This window comes from Falco cherrug, chromosome 14 (genome assembly GCF_023634085.1).
Source record: "Falco cherrug isolate bFalChe1 chromosome 14, bFalChe1.pri, whole genome shotgun sequence".
NCBI lineage: Eukaryota > Metazoa > Chordata > Aves > Falconiformes > Falconidae > Falco > Falco cherrug.
Window position 1 is genome coordinate 19381181 of NC_073710.1, and position 17215 is coordinate 19398395.

Genomic DNA, 17215 nt, shown 5'->3' on the forward strand with positions numbered 1-17215 from the left:
GGGCAGCGCCCGCCGCTCCCCGCCGCCGGGCCCCTCCCCCAGGGCCGGGCCGCCCCCGCCCGCCGCCGCCGCCCGGCCCGCACGCAGGCGCGGAGGGCGCCCCGGCCGCCCCGCCCCTCCCGGCGGCGCTGTGCGCAGGCGCGGTGCGCGCCGCCTGCCCGCCCGGCTGGTGCGTGCGAGAGAAGATGGCGGCGGCGGGGGGCAGCAGCGTGAGGCGCCCGGGAGACGGCCCAGCTCCCCGCGGACGCCGGGCGCCATGGCTGTGAACAGCGCCCAGGTACTGGCCGCCCCCGCGCTGCCGGCCCGGGGCGCTGCGGGGGTCCGTGGCGGGGCTCCGAGGGGCGGCCGGGCCCCGCGGCGCGGCTCGCCGAGGGGGGGAGCGTGGTGGCCGGGACTAGGCCCAGGGTGATTCTGCAGCTTCATTGAATCTCCTCGGGGCGGTGGGGGGGGGCTCGCCGCCGGCCGGGTCGGTGTCCCGCCGCGCTGCGGGGGGCGGCCCTGCCCCGCGGGGGGGTCCTGGCCGCGCCGGTGTCACGGCGCCGGGCGGGCAGGAGCGGCGGGGGGTGGGGGGAGGCCTGTGGGGGCCCTTGGCGGGGTGCAGGCGGTGCCGGCCCCCCCCGAACCACCCGAGGGGGGGATGGTTGGGAGAGAGTCGGTAGTATGGCTTTTTTTTTTTTCCCATGCCTTTTTTTTTTTTTTCTTTTTTTTTTCTTTTTTTTTTTGTTAGGGAGGGAGAGACCGAAGCGATTCTATAACGAGTAGGGAGTAAGGAGATTTGTAAAGTAATCCTCCCCCCGCCCAAACACTCAATAAACCCCAGTGCATTGGGGTGCAAAGGGCTGAGTGTTGCAAGATTGCTGTGCAGGGGGGTGCGTGTGCATGGCCCTGACTCCCACTAACTAAACCAGCCAGAAGATTTGTGCACGGAGTTAAAAACCGACAAAAAAACCTGCAGTCGTCGTGGTTTTTCTCTGGAAGTTAAAAGCTCGATTCCTGATGTAATCTAGCTGTGCTTAGAGCAAATTAATGAATGGGTCAACTTCACTATTTCTTTCCTGGAAGGTTTTTCTCCCAGAAAGCTTTATAGCGATGTCAGGCAGCATGTGTGGTGCACAGAGGTGTTTACTTGCAAGGCTTCATCCAACTTTTGATTTTAGCAAATAATAAAGCTTAGAAAACTTTGATCCCATTAAAGGTAATTTTGTTAAGAAAGGGTGTCTTTTGTGGTGGAAAATATCTTTCGTTAAATTTAAATGTTTCAAACGAGGTGATGCTTTATTCTGAATTCTGTATTTTTCTGAAGTTAAAGCACATATCTAAATGTCGTGCACTTAGTGGCTCTGACAATGACTTTCCCATAAACAAAAGTTTGTGATCAGTGAAAACTATCATGACATTTCTTGTCCAGCTTGATTTATTTATGTTTGAGAGAAAGAGGGAAGTGATTTCGATAATGTGGGTGTTCAGAGTGCAATTGCAGTTTCTGGCGGTTGTTTAAAGTTAAAAATGGCTTTAAAATTTTGTATCCTTCAACTCTTCTATCAGAGTGGAGGAAACTCACTTAGTTTTGGACTTTTTTTTTTTTACTGTCCTAATTCATGATAGTTAGAATGCACATAGGTCGAAAGGATTCAGTATCCAAGTCGGAAGCTGTTTTACTCATTGCTTTCCCCTCCCCTCAGTACTAGACATCAGTACGTGTGGTCGGTTTGATAAGACTGGCTTTTACGTTGCAGCTTTTTTCTCGATTTAGATTAATTAAGGACCTTTTTTGTCTGTACTTAATTAAGTTGGTGTACCTTGAATTAAAAAAAGTTCAGCTGATGATTTAGTTCATGGTGAAGCACTGCATAGCTGTAAATGAAACTAGATTGTAGATTCATCTTTAGTAGTAACTTGTACGTACACTATTTTAAATCACCCCTCTCTATAGGTAAAGGTAGGTATTTCTGTCTTGCGAGGGTTGCTGCTTAAATTTGTATATAATTCAGAAGCAAATCTGAATATCTTTCAGTTGGTGCTTTGTTGGTATCATTAAACACAGGCTGGTTTTGTGTTCTGTTGTTTTGGGTTTCTTTCTCCCCCCTAATGTAAACAGTTTATTTAAATGCTGTCTGGGATTTATGAGAATACATATTCTAGAGCAGTATAGTGCTGTGATGCTGAAGTAAGGTTCCAGTGTTCTGGATGGAGAACCTGAAGATAAACTCAGGGATGCAGTTTTACATGTAGGTGTTTCCTCTTGCTTTATTTTTATTTATTATAAGGTTTTGATAAAAGTTGTCTGTTCTGAGGGCAAAATTAATAACATTATTTAGTCATTATGTTTGTGTCCTAAGCAAAAGTCTGTAGTTTTTCCATGTGACTAATTTGAGTGTACCTTAATGAGACTTTTTTTGGCACACAGGGGAAAACAGTCTTAAAGAAAATCATGCTCTTCTAATAGCTAAAATGCATAGTCAGATCTCTGCCAATTATTAGATTCATGTAATAGTGTGCAGAAATATTTTGTCAGCCAGTTGTACATTCTAACAAATGAATCATGAAACATGACCATATTGTATATTTTCCAAGAGGCATTAATTTTGGATGGCCAGCTAGTCAGCAAGCACGAGTATACAGTAATACAGTTTACGTATTGCTGGTCATTTGTACCTCGGTATTCCATGTCATTATTTCGTAGTCATTTAATGAGAGATTTCAGTGTTGCTGTCAGTTTTCCGGGTGTGTTCTGAGTGTATTCAAAATCTGTAAGATTTATTTTTATTAAGATGAGCTACAGGTAAACCTGTATCACTACAGGTTTTGTATGACACTACAGATGTTGAGCTGATTTAGCACAGGATATAGTTGAAACCGTTTGTCATCAAGGCCATTAAAGATCTTTAAAAAAAAAAAAAGACATTAGGAACTGTATAAACAGTTGTTTTAGCCACTTCTCCTATTGTTTTTCATAGAAAGAATTAATACAATTGCATCATTTATAAATCTTGTGAAAACAAGTTAACCAGAAGAAAGGATACCATAGCAGAATGAATCATTTATGCTTGTTTTGTTCTTTCACCATTAGTGTGGTGTCAAATTAACTCAGTGCCATTTTAAATGTACCATATTGCCCCAAAACCCAGCTGAAGTAAAAACCAGTATAGTTGGAGTTCAGAAAAAGCTGAACAAGCTCATAAGCTGCTCATCGTCTCCCAAGCCTGTGTCTGGCCTGGCAACCAGAATAACTGGAACTCGGAACATGGCATGCAATCCGACTCCCTGAAATACTGCACTGCAAACTACCTCTTTTATGGCTGGCTTGGAGTGTTGCTCCCTGGCAGGGTGTAGTTTGATGTTCCCTTAAGCCACTGCTGTTTCTAGAAGGAATTAAAAGGAAAAAAAAAAAAAAAAGAAAAGCGTCTGTACGCATTTGTTCTGTGCTGTCTTTGCAGTGTATTGCCTGGTGTTTGTGGGTGACTTTGATTAGGAAATGGATGTCTCAGAAATAGTCTTAAAAAATTGTTATGCAGCTGGATGAGTTTCTTGTGCTAGCTTGCTTGCATCCATGCAGATGTGTCTAATGTGTTACAGTGTTCTTCCAGGCAGGAAGAAGCGTGTGGGGAGAGGGCAGTGTGGATTCTGTCTGTCAGGTTCGGGAAATACACTGAAAACTGTGGGGGACACCCTGCACACAAAATGAAGAGGCTCTGGGTAGAGGCTGCTGATGGGTGGATTTGGAGAGATGTGTTTGAGTCCATCATCTTGCTATAGCTGCTGCTTCTCCCCATCCTGCCACGTTGCTGTTTTGTGTTTTGAAGGGATGAAGAAGCTGGATCTGTCTCCACCAACCCCTTTTTTTTTTCCCCATTTCATTGCTCAGATGGGTCTGCATTTATCCTTTCGCTGGAACTTTTGCCTATGGAGTCATTGCTCTGTGCTTCCATGGTCTCGGGAATTCAGGCTGCAGCTGAAGCTTTGAGTTTAGGTAGCGAGAAGGTATCGTTTGCCTTTGTAAAATGTGAATGGTGAATCCACACAGAGTACAGTGGGTGAATGTGGTTGGTCAACTGGGGGGGGGTGGTGGTGGCAAAAAAAAAAGTCTGGGAAAACTTAACATAGAACTTAAATTTGGAACTATATGGCAGCATGCAAATAATAGAATAAACCCCACAGGTTTTGTGAATCACTGCTATTTATTCTGTGTATTCTAGACTGTAGCACTGATTTGGAGACTTTTTAGAATTGATCTAGCCATTTACCTAGTAATAAATCCACATTTTGTAGGCTGTTGCTTAGACACACTGCTTTTTCCATTCATGTAGCTGTTAAAATACTTGTAAAGTTAAGTAGGATTTTGTTTATAGGTAAACTAAGCAGTCTCGTTTCTGTTTAGTGATATACGTGCAACATGCTGTGTCGTACAAAACAGCCAAATCTATTGTAATAGAAGTTGCTGGCCTTGGGCCATTGGATTATAGTCATTTGTCACTCTGATGCCATTTCAGCAATGTAGATGTTCATTTCCAAAGAATTAAACATGCTAGAACTGCGGTTTTTCTTTTTGATGGAAGTGTTTTATGTGTGATCATTAAACATACAACTGGGGATTATGGAACAAAGGGTTATGCTTCATGGTGAAAAAAAGTGTGTGTGCGTACATGTGTGTGTGTATATATGAACGCTCAATGGAATAGTCTGGTACTTTAAAAATGAGATTCTAAAAATGAGATTCTAAACTCTGTTCTTATAAAATTTTAACAAATGCATTTAAGACTGTGTGTGTTAAGCATTCCCAATAATGGTGTTGTGTTGATTATTTTTAAAGCACTTTAAAGGATTTTTGTTATATTAGCGCTCATGTTAATATATTAATTAATACTTGAATAGGGTAAATCTTTGAAGTGCATTAGTCTTTTTCATCTTGTATTTGACTCTCAAATACCTAATTTGATTGCAGATGTTCTTGAATTTTAAGTACATGTAAAAACTTTTCCTCCTTGTTTGACAGCATACAATCTGTTGATCTTTGCTGTGTGCTACAAGATGTTTTTACTCATCTGTAGTTAGCCAGGAGGTAGTTTAAATCACAGTAGCTCTAACAAAGTGCTTGTGTAAGGCTTATTGTAATCATACACCTTACGGAATAGCATAGAAAAGCCTTCTTGAGATCCTGTGACAGTCACAAATACTAGTGTTGTAGAAACTGAAAGAAATATGCAAGAGTGCTTCTGGGAATTTTGCTGCTTATAGTATTGTAAGTGAATTCATGTCATGTATGAAAGTTTTAAAAGAAGCGATGTATGTTATTTGCATTGGAATTATAGTAGGAAAGAAAGGGATATGGATCAGAGTCTACTGAATGTAATGTTAATACAAGCTGGAAAATCACTTAAGGGTTCTGTAACTTTTGTTAAAAAAGTAAAAACCCCAGTTGGGGTTCAGTTTTGAGGTGGAGGAGAAAAATGCTCTTTTCTGTAAGAAACTGTAAAGAACAATATATCTCTAAAGGTTGTGTGGAAAGATGCAATTAAAAAGACATATAAGGAAGTAGGTTTTCTTCAAAGAATTGTGTGTGTGAAAGACTTAGTTTTGTGTGAACTACACGGAAAGTAGTAGCAGAAAAAGCAGTGCTGTATTCCCTCAGTGCAGTGGGCATGGTTTTTCATACGTTTTTCAACATTTAGGGCTTGCTGTAGTGATTCACAGGTTTCCTGCCTCATTTTTCCCCGTGAATGTTGCTGACTGGCAATGGATTTACCAGTGTAACTTCAAATACAGAAGTTGTATATCATTCATGCAGAGAAGTGAAGGCTTTTGTGGTGAAAAGGTTTTGTCTTGGAGTGGGATTCCTTTGTAGGTAGTGTAGCAACATGTTACCAGTAGTGATTCTTACAATGTTAAGGTAACGTTCTTGTTTTCAGGAGTATGCAACAGTTTTGCTGTATGCATATACCTGTCTCAGTGGGAACATGTATATAATTTTCTATATCACGTTTTAAGTTGAAGATCGCCTGCTATTAGCATTGAAAACTCTTAGAATGGGGGTAGGATTACATGGTATCGGATGGCAAGAGTGACTTTAGGTGTGCTGACTTTCATTGCATTAACATGTCGAGGCTTCAGATGCTGTAGGTGGTATCAAACCGCAGGTGTTCTCGCTCCTGGTTGTCTGGTGAAGCAGAGCTCCTGTTGCACGTGGCTCTCGCTTGAGCAGGCTGAGCAGAAGTTTTAAAGAGGGAAATGAATTCAAAGCTAACCTTCTTTACAAGGTGAGAGTTAAAGAAATAACTCTGACAGGAAACAAGGGGACACAGAGGCAAGATATTGATAATCCCTTTGATTCTTGCTGCAAGCATTAGGAAGATGAGGGACATGAAAAAAGTTCAGTTGCTTAGTGTAATGGTAGCAACAGGCAATTAGATTAATCCTATTCAAATAGTGCTTTTGGACCATGCTAGTTAAGAGGTTATTTGGTTAAAAATCATGCTATACCGGTACATAATATGGAGTGGTCTTGTCATTTTAAATATGAGTAGGTATGATAAAAAGAGACAGAAATAGAGAGGAAAAAAGTCATTTTCAGCATGTTGCAGCTGAATTGCAAGAATCGAGTTCTTTTGAGCTCCAGTCTACTTCAGTGTACCCATTAAATCATATGGGCTTTAATAATAGGTAGCTGTTACCAAAGAAAGTAAGCAATAGTGCTGTAATGACCTTAAAAGTGTGTTTCTGATCCTCTGCAGCCTTTGGGATACAAACCCAGAGCTGCCACTGTTTGAAAATTTCTGTGGAGCACTGTAGTTAATTGATATAAAGATGGAAAAAAGTCAGACAACTTAGGCAATTCCCAGTGCTCATATTCTTCTCCAGGTAGAGGTTGTGACCATCGGCTGTTGTCCCTTGACAAGAAGTTTAAGATTCCGTGAATCATTAATAGTGAAGGCTCCCTAACAGAACTTAAAGACCGCAAAAAAAGGGTTTATGCTGTTCATATGCTTTCATAGCAGGCAAGAATGAGATACATAAAATTATCATCCTGGCATTGCAAAGCGACAGAAAATGTAAGTGCAGCAGAATCATAAAAGTGTGAAAGAGGAGTAGTCAGCTTTCAGAGCAGAAGAAATAAAGCTGTTGAGTTTGCTCATGTCAACAGGTTTGCATTATCAGTCTTTTGAACTTTACCTTTGTTCAAACACAACACTGAATTGTGGTGGTCACTCTTGTTGTGAGTCAAAATGACTGTAAATACCAGTTTCTGGCATGGGTCTCAGTTGCCAAGGACTCAGTTTCCTTAATTGGGGAGGAAAAAGGCAATGACATGTATTACACTTAGTACTAATGATTTTCACATAAAGGCTGTTATGGTTTTCTGCTTTGATGTAAGTCATCCTTGAAATAGAGACTTCCCAGAGTTCTCATCAGTGTCCACCCCTGGAAAAACATAATTAGGGCAGTTTGTGTGAATTTTTTTTTCCTTTGCTTTGTGCTGGTGCTAGTGATGGTGAGGACCACAATCAGAAGCTGCAGTGGGCTGCGGGGATCCCTTGTTCCCAGAAGCAGTGCCTGATTGTGGGCCATGCCGTATAGCGTGTGCATGTACAATATTTTCATGGTAGTATGACTTTATAGTTAGTCCGAATACTTCAGTTTTGTTTCTAGCTGAAAATCTTAGGGCTTAGCTAAGAGCTGAGATAGGTATTTTATAGCTGTTTGGTTTGCATACCAAATTTTGTATAAGTATTTGTACTTCAGATTTGATTTATTATTGCTTAAAAAAAAAGTCTTTTAATTAGTGAACAACTGCTTATTACATTAGCTTTGAAAGTCAGTTCCAAGTATGAGTGTCCAACACATCCACTGTGTTTACTGAGTAGCGAGAGATTGCAACATTTGATAAAGGCAGACATCACTAATGTGAAACTCGGTTCAGTTTGCATTTTCTGTGTTATTTGCAAATCAGCCATTTTGAACAATAGTATGAGTTACTGATTGTGTTTACCAAATGTTTTTATGATTTTTAAGATTTTAATTGGATTTGGGACCAAAGGAGGCAATGCACAGCCACATGAGAAGCATGTTCTTTCAACAGCTGCCTAAATTGGTGCTGTTTGAAAGTGGAAAGTATTATAAATTCACAATATGCAGGCTGAAATACGAGGGTGTGGTATCATTGTTGTTGCTCAACTTTGTCAGCAGTGTGGATTAGAGGGCAATTTGCTAGTAGTTGCGTGGGGGTCCTCTAAAATACTCTTGCTCCTTTGTACCGTAGATGGATGAGGGAGAGGACAGAAGAAGGTGCTGGAGTTGCAGACCTGCTCGTGGAGGTGTGGGGTGTGAGCAGGGACACTGCAGACAGCAGATGCTCCCACCTCTGTCCTTGCAGTGAGTAAGCTGTAGAGCAGTGCTGCCTTGTGTTTGTCTCCCCTGCCACGTGTAGGTGGGTAGTCCTGTTTGTAGATGGTTGGGTGTGCAGGCCGAGGAAGTGGTGATTCCAACTCCTGCCTGGATGGAAGGGATGCATGAGTTACCAATTTTGTGCTCTGATCTCATAGTGTTGTGAGCTTTATCAGTAATAGTATGTCAGGGTATGCTCTGGTTTAGTCTGTTTTTCCACCTCAGAAAGCAAGGGAATTTCAGTATCTTCAATATTGTAAATGTGCTCAGAAACATCTTGAGTGCTCTGCTTTGCATTCTGTTCGTTCATATGTGCAGAACAAATCTGAATGCTAACAGAAGATCTCATATAAGGAGAGACATGAACTAGCACCACTATTAGCGTTACTCTTTTGAAATGAGCTACCAAAAAAAAAAAAGTCTTAATATTGACAGTGTTGTTGTCATACAGTAAACCTACTGCCATATTCATACTCAGTTTTTAATGCTGCCATTTAAAAATATGGGTGTTTAATGTTTACTGTATCTGCTTTAGTTGCAGTAGTGTATTAATATGTGTATCCATTTTAACAGCTATCTTGCATCTACATGGAATTGTGTCGCAGATAGTTCAGCTCTAAAACTATCTCAGGAAGAGGTGGCACGTGTGGTGTCCCAGTTTTCATTTTAACTTGCCTATCACTTCAAAATACAAAGTTGCTGTCGATGGCAGTGCCAGATCCTCTCAGGTTTCCACCTGCCACTTACCACACGTCAGGCTGGCAGGGTAGATGGGTGGCTCTGTATATACTGAGAATCCAGACAATAGATGGTGTCCTCAGTTTCTGTGTGCGGGGGGACATAACAGCATACATAGTGTCACGCAGTGAAGCAGCGGAAGGGGCTTGAGTGCCTGCAGAGAGAAAATAGAGCCTCTGTTCAATTACTCTCAAACTTCAGCAGTTACAGAGCTTAAAATATAGGAGACTTTATTATGTGGTGGTAGTTGTGTTTTCGTTTCTGTGATCCCCTTGAGTCATTTAGCAATCGTCGTGTTTTTTGCAAGTTCTCTGGTTTATTTTTGGCTGTTTCTCTATGAGATTGTAACCCATTTTTGGCAGGTCACAGCGTGCAGAGGGGAAAGTCTCATTCTTTCTTGCTCCTGACCACTTGCATCATTTACTTCATCTTAACCCTCCTTCTCCCACTGCAAATTTATTTATTTTTTTTTTAGAAGTCATCTGGATCATTTTCTTTCAGTTTGAGTATAATCATCTTGCTGATTGTTCAGCATGTGCCAGAATTGGCACAGGAGAAGAGGTGGGATTGTGAATCCAGCAAAACGAAAATGCCAGTAAAACCTGTGCGGCCCTGGTGAATGGAGCGGTGGTGCTTGTTTTTGATGATGGGCCAGTGTTTTCCTGTCGCTGTATAATGTCTAGTGCCTTGCCGAGGTGGTTACCCCTGTACAACCTCTGGGTATTATTAGCTTTTACATGGTCTTTTTTTTTGTATTCTCAGTGGCTTATGTGGTTTTGATAGAACTTTGCACCACATTTCGATGAATACTGAACTTTTTATGTTAAGCCTCATTCGGCTGTGGTTCTAAGCATTCAGCACTTCCAAAATTTAGGGTTGAGATGTGAAGTTAGGTCTTCAAAAGAGGCGTATCAGTCCTGGGTAGGCGGGCTCAGCTGCCTTCTGAAGGTGTTAATCTGTATTCCTTGTCAGGATGGAGTCCACATACGTAATTTTATTACCACCTCACCTAATTTTAGCCACCTTAAATCCTGCCCTGAGTAATTGCTTGTGAAAAGCATTGTGTAGGTAACTTGTCTGGCTGTGGTGGTGTTAGGGATAGATTTTAATTTTGCACAATGTTTAGCTATGGTTACTCAGAGGCTCTCCATTCTTTTTCCAATTTTCTTTAGATTCCAGGGTATTTTTCAGCTTGCTTGCCAAACTGGAACAACAGTCTCCTTACTGCCCAGGATGGAATTGTCCGCTGGGATGGATCTGTGTTGATCCTGTGAGGTATTAGTCCTCTTGTCAGGATGTGAGTAGTGGAAATAAGGAAATATCGAATGTGTACAAACTAGTGGCAATCAAAGATACAAGCATTCTGAATTTTGGTGCAGGTTTGCTTTTGATTACTTGGGTTTAGAAGTATAATGTTCAGTGTAATTTCCTTGTCTTAAATAATAGGGTGCCATCCTGAGTCTCGCATGCTGTATCAGCATGTTTAGCAGCTTTGCCTACATGGAAAGGGCATCTGCTATTCCAGTGCATGGGGCAGTTCACAAGAGGGAGTTCCGTGAAAGGAACTGGGATACATACTGCTGTAACTGAATTACAGAGCCTTCTGACAACAGTAGAAGGATTATGCAATTCCAGAATATTGGGTGATAATTCAGCTTTTGGAGAAGAGTGGCCCGGCAGGCACAGACCAGTTCTTTCCACTTCTATTTTTTGTCCTGTGCTGTCTCTACCAATAACTTCAGATCCTGTGTTGTCTCTTCATCTAACTCTTGTTCCTCATCTTTGGCCTCATCAAGCCAAATGTAATCTCCTTCCTTCCTGGAGTACTTAAAAATGCGCTTGTATTCAAACTTCTTTAATTTTTTAAAACTCAGGGTCTTGTGGCACTTTTTCTTCCTAAAGCTCTACCTTTTTTTTTTTTTTTTTAATAACCTCATCCATGTCTAGATTTATTAGTTTTACTTTCTTAAATCATGGATTTGAAGGGTAAAAGTAGCCTGTGAGGTACGTTCAGGTATAGTAAGCACAGAAGAAGAAAGGCTTTCCTCTGCCAGGGCACTGCCAAGCGTCTCTGAAGCTTGCTAGCTGGAAGCCATTCCAGGGAAACCTGTCTTTGTTCCGGTAGCCCAGAACATCCTGCTTTGCCAAGGAAGGAATGTACTGGCTCCTTGATACTATGAACTTTGTGGATGTTCAACAAGGTAGTGCATGTGCTGTTCTTCTACCTGGAGAAATGGAGAGATTCCTTCAAAATCTTAGTTGCTAGAATACCTGCTAAATAAAGATTTTGTAAACCTCGTAAAAATGCTGATTTATACAGCATGTCTGGAATTTGGGTGGACTGCTGTGAGGTGTTCAAAGACAATTTGCTATTTAATGTGGCCAAAACAGTGTTCTCCAGATGCAGAACTTACTTTACTAGCATGTTCTTAGAAGTTTGTTCTGCTGTAGGTATCTGGCACAAAAGGTGCAGCCCTAATGATTTTAGTCTGGCAGAGGAAAAAATTGCTAACACCAAGGTTTCTCTGCTGGGAAGTATTAGATAAAATTAGTAGGAGATTGTTTTGCCTGCCCCACCTATAACAGTAGTTAAACTGGCTGTGTTCATGAGTAACTTCATGTTCCAACTTCTCTCTCCTTAGTGCTTATCATGCTATTAGTAAATCAGAATAACTCAGATCTTAATTATTTTCATTCTTCATTATAGGAAGAGTTTGCAATTTGCGCATTAGACTCAGTAACTAGTTCAGCACAAGCAGAGCTTGCAGAGCTTGACGTAAATGTGTTTGCTCAATTATGAGCAACGAGCTTGAAGCTGGTGTGTTCGAACTTCTAGGGTGTGAGGATAGAGGCTTAGCAATCGGTGTTCTACCAACCACTGTTCTTGAACTGAAAACTGAGGAAGGCCCTATCTACCCATGTTGGGAGTACTTATTTTTCTTTTGCCTGCTTGGAGAACTGAATAGGAAAATATTTTTGTTTGGCTTGTATTTTGATTTAACATCACAAGAAAATAGATTGGAAAATGTTACTTTTCTGAATCACTGGCAGATGTTCTGTGGGCTTGTAGTGGTGGAGCTGCTGATGTAAAGGTGTCAGAAATTCCATCTTTTGCTCTCCAAGGAGCTGGGATTTGATGCAGTCGGCTCTGACAATGCAGTTGTTATCTTCCGTCTTGCTGTCTGGAGTGCACTTTCCCAAAAGGACTGCTCCTCACTGCAGCTCTGGTTTGTATAACGTGTGAAAGTATGTTCTTACCTTGGGTTCCAGTGGAAGGTAAAAGTAGGGTATCTTCTTAGCAAGACTGTGATGTGCACTCACAGGGTGCAAATCAAAAGGAACAGAAAACATAGATGCAACCCTCCTGTCACTGGGCCAATGCTTTATGATCACATATAAGTGATACAGCTGCATTGCCCTCTCTATACTATTGTTATTTGCAAAATAAAATTGTGGCTGGTTTTGGGCATGCTGTTTGTTTGTTTTGTGGAACAGAAGAAAAATACCAGTTAGGGAAAGCTTTAAACTTGAAACAGCAGAGGGTTTTTTTGCTGGGGCAGCTCTGCTTTGGAGACCGGAAGATAAGCAAGTCTTTTTGGTAGTTGGGGCAGGTACACTACACTCATAAATGCAGTGGTGTCTGTGTAAGATGATGGTGGTTTATTTTTTTTTTTTGTTCTTCCACTCCCTTTTACCCCCCTATTATCTGCAATCAGCACTTTATAGACAGCTTCCTTGGGCTGGTTGCACTTTGTGGCAGCTGCTGTTTGTTTGAAATAAAAGAATGCCAACAAGCGCTTCATTTTTGGTAATGGAATGAAAAGTGTATGTGAACAGAATTTGTTTGGGTGTAAGAAATTGGCTCGTGTTTTGGCAGGTTTTTGTATGGTTATTGGTGGTTTGTTGCTCTTATTTGCAGTATGTTAATGGATGAAAATGAATAGTAATGAAAGAGTACAACCTGTTCTGCTTTTGTGAACAACCTTCGGGATAAACTGTTTGATCTCCTTGTTGTGACATGATAGTGTCAGGATGTAGGGGCCATTTGGTCATTAAACCTGCCCTTCCAGTAACGCTGCAGCCACAACTGAAATTTCACCAACTTGTGCTTTCGTACTGGCCAGTGATCTGGTTTTTCCTCTGATCAGATAATGAGCTTTTGAGAATGATCATTCTTTTCTTTCATACTGGAATAAATTCCCCTCAGAGTAGTTAATGTAAAATGTGTGGAAAATGCCTAACTTTCTTCAGCTGTAAGAATTCTGTAATAACATCCAATGAACCATGAATTGGAAAAAGATCAGGGAAGGTACAGTCATGCACTATATTTTTGAGCCTTTGATTGCTTAAATGGAAGGCAGGCAGAGTTGCACTGACTCATGGGCTTAGTTGACCTACATTTACCTACCTCTGCTCGCTCTTCAGGCACTATGTAGATTTGTTAATGTTCCAGTTTTAAGCTGCAGGCTAGTGATAAAGGACTGTAAGGTGTACTAAGAGTTTGCTCATGGTTTGTAGCTTTCTCATCTGCTAAAAGCTTTAATATGCAACTGCTCCACCTTAAAGTACACCTTCATTTCCGTACAATTTTACTTATAAAAATGAACTTTATTTTTCCATAAAGAAGAGATGTCAACATAGGATTTTTTCAGAAACGTATTTGCCTAAAACGCTACTATTTAGGTTGTGATACAGGTGTAAATAATATGGCCAGTGGTCTTCATATTTCCTGGTGTGGGTTGTTGCTTGCAAATTCAGAATCTAAAAAAAAAAAAACCCAACACCCCAAACCCCAAAAATGGGGTTTTCAGTCTCACAATGTTGTCTCTCTTTAATGGGGTTTTCAGTCTCACAATGTTGTCTCTCTTTTTATAAGCATTTTAGTGATGAGTTTCTTGGGATTTGGAAGTTCAGAAAACCTTGTTGTATCAGATTAAGTAATCATCTGTGTATAAGGCTTGATGGATTTCAGCTTAAAAGGAAGGAGAGCCTGAGGGAAGGATGTCTTTCCCTACACTTTCCAGAAGAAATACTGACAAACCTTGACAAAACAGGAGAGAAGTAAAGGGTGAGGGACTAATCCCTTATTTGCTGCTGGGATGACTAATGTAAAAGTGTTTTCTCTGCTAATCAAACCCAAGTGCAGTCATACACATGTGCCCTTTTTTTTCCTGCCAGGAAAGAAGACTTTTGTCTCAATGGTTCATTTTCTCCCTCTACTCGCCTCTCTTGATAGCTTTAAGAATAAGTATGCTTTGTGGAAGTAGCTCGGTGAGCAAGATTATAGAGCTTATGGCATACATAAACTATTCAATCATTTCAATTTATATGTGAACTAGTTTTGACTTGTTAGGCCTTCTGCTGAGATACGGTTGAATTATTCTGTGCCACCGTTAAGTAAAAGCTGTATTTTTGTTTGTGGAGCAGCAGTTGAAGTGGGAGTATTTCCAGCTTAAACTAATTTGACTGGAAGATCTGAAGCTGTTGGTTATTAGATGAAAACCACGTTAATGCTTCTTGAAAGCAGAAGTTGACACTTCATTTTCCTAGCTTTCTTGTAGTGCAGGTGATGCCAAGATGATGATGCATCAGCAGTGCTATTTCTACCCATTTTTCTAGGACAAGCAGCTGTGTAACACGTACTCCTCCTCCTTGTATTCCTCCAGGAGACTGTTCATGTTGCTAGACTGGAATACCAGTGGAGATTTCTTTACAGGCAGTAACAGGGGTAGCATTAGCATTCATTTTGTAAGTGGTTAAGGAGAGCACAGTAAAAAACAGTTGGCATGGGGAGCTTGCAGGTCAGGCACTGCAGGCCTTTGGGGTCTTTGGAGAACTTCCACGTGTGTGTCTTGTCGTCTCTCCTCCTGCCCGGGAATTAGTTCTGTTGCTGCTGCTTTTGTCTGCATAGTTAAGATGCCACTTGGTCAGTTATGATAATCAGTTATGGTGCAAACATAAAAGTACTCTTACTTTCATTCCTGCGTGGTAGAAAACAAATTTTCTTGTATAGATTTATTTTTTTATCTTGAAGGTGTATAAAGGTGATGTCATTGATGAAATACTTTGTTCAGTGGTGTAGAATCTGCTGGAGTGCAGATATATGCTAATACTGTAATCGTGTTATAGAGATCAACTTAGAAACTGATTCTAGTTTTGTTGCAACTGGAAACACCAGTGACCGACAATCAGGAGGGTTTGGGATGTTGTTCTGAAGATTTATTTAACGAGAGTTTTTTGGGTTTTTTTTTAAAGAGAACTGATGTTGGGAAGCAGGTACTGGATGCAGGCAGATGTGATCCCTTACAGCATGTCAGACTGAACAGCAGAATTGGTGATACCAGTTCACTCGTGAGCTTTGGAAACACAGGCTGAAATTCCTTTCCTTTACAGGGTGCAATACTCTCATTCATTCAATACTGTTAACTTGTATTATAGAAAAAACATATTGCAAATGTGATACACTTTTTAAAGTTTCTCATCTGCACAGTATTTGTCTAATATTCTAGTCTCACAATGTTGAGTCCTTCAAGGAGAAGGCAAAGATAGAGGTCTTTTGACGTCCTCTGTCCAGTCACACAGGAAGGAGTTCAGAACTACAGTTGTGTCTGGTTCTTTCAAATCTTTGCAAGAATTTATTTCTACTTCTAGATATTTTTAAGTTTTATTTTTGTACTCCCCAAAGCTGTATGAAAATGGGAATTTAATTCAATCCCCAAACTTGAATTGCAGAATTCTGTTAGGTGGAAATGAGGCAGATAAACTTCTATGTTACCAGTACATCATATTTAACTAAAAGCTGGAGCACCCATGCCACCAGCAGCTTCATGTGAGAAGAGATAACATTTTAGAATTGTACAAAGTATATTTAAGTTTGCACTGGTTTGGTGTTTTTGATATATGTGCTAGTTGTTAGTGTTGGCATCTGAAAGGAGAGACCTTGTGTGTGTCATGTACCATCCCACCTAATGCTACATAATTTTTAAGATTTATTCAAGCATTGTTTATTTTTATTTTCATCTTTGGTCTCATACACGTGAGCATCTGCAAGAAGGCATTGCCGTTTGAAAACACCCAGAAGTTCAGAACTTGCAAATCTTGAAACTAGCATTTAAAAAAAACGGTGGAAACCAACCCTTGTGGATAATTTACTTTTTAAAGTGATTGGTAGTTAAACCCCGCTATGGAAGGTACTAGATGGGAAAAACATCAGTTTCTCATCATGCAGTGTAAGAAAGGCACTTTGTTATGTTGGTATATGTTTACTCACATTCTTTAAAATCATGTTAATTTTAATGTATGTAATAACTTATTGTATATCTCTGGGCATTGGTCAAATTGGGTTACAGTAGTGAATTGCAAAATGGAATAGATTCATCGGTATGTTTCATGTTTACTATTTTGTTTTTCTGTTCCAAAATAGAGGTTTTGAAATACTGATGAGAAAGTGGAAGGTGGATTCTGTATTAGAGGTACATTTAAAAAAAAAAATTTTTTTTAATTCCCCCCAAGAATTCCGCAGAGCCTTGTCCTCTCCACACCCCTGCCTCTCCCAGAGGAGACTTATTTTCCATCTGTTTTTCTATACAACTGCAAGTGGGAGATCATTGAAATCTGCATAAAACTTTTTTGATGTTGCTCTTAATCTGTGGCAGAAATGAAACGCACTAGACTGAGGCATTTTAAGGGATCCTTGAATGCAGTCAATGCAAGATTAATGATTGCTCTGCAGAGTTAAATAATCTGGGGAGTAGCAGAGAAACACAGTGAAATGTGTGCACCTGAAAAAGTGAGAGATGATTCCTTCCCAGGAGCTAGAACAGAAAGCTTCTATGTAGGTTGCAGCAATCATTTGAGAAGGAGAGTGAGATCAGATTTGACTCTGAATTAAGCCTCTTAGGGATTATGCATCTTTAAAAGTAAGTCTAGGGGTAATGTTACAATTGGAAATTTCCAAAACTTACCTCCAGTGTTCTCTTGGAGTTTTTCTTCCAAATCCAGTGTTGGTGTGAGAGTGCACTCTCACCTCTAAGCATCATTCCTGCTCTGCCTTGTGAGTTACTGCTTACACCATTGGCTACTATTTACCATGCTGTTC

General features: G+C 40.7%; 1 protein-coding gene across 1 annotated transcript in view; it reads left to right on the forward strand.

Moving 5' to 3' along the window:
- Nucleotides 1-120: 120 nt before the first annotated feature.
- Nucleotides 121-17215, forward strand: part of USP10 (ubiquitin specific peptidase 10) — a 52794-nt gene continuing 35699 nt past the window's right edge. Inside the window, exon 1 of the mRNA XM_055726620.1 lies at nucleotides 121-277. Coding sequence (XP_055582595.1) covers nucleotides 257-277 — 21 coding nt within the window. The 5' untranslated portion in view covers nucleotides 121-256. The remainder of the gene's footprint in view (nucleotides 278-17215) is intronic.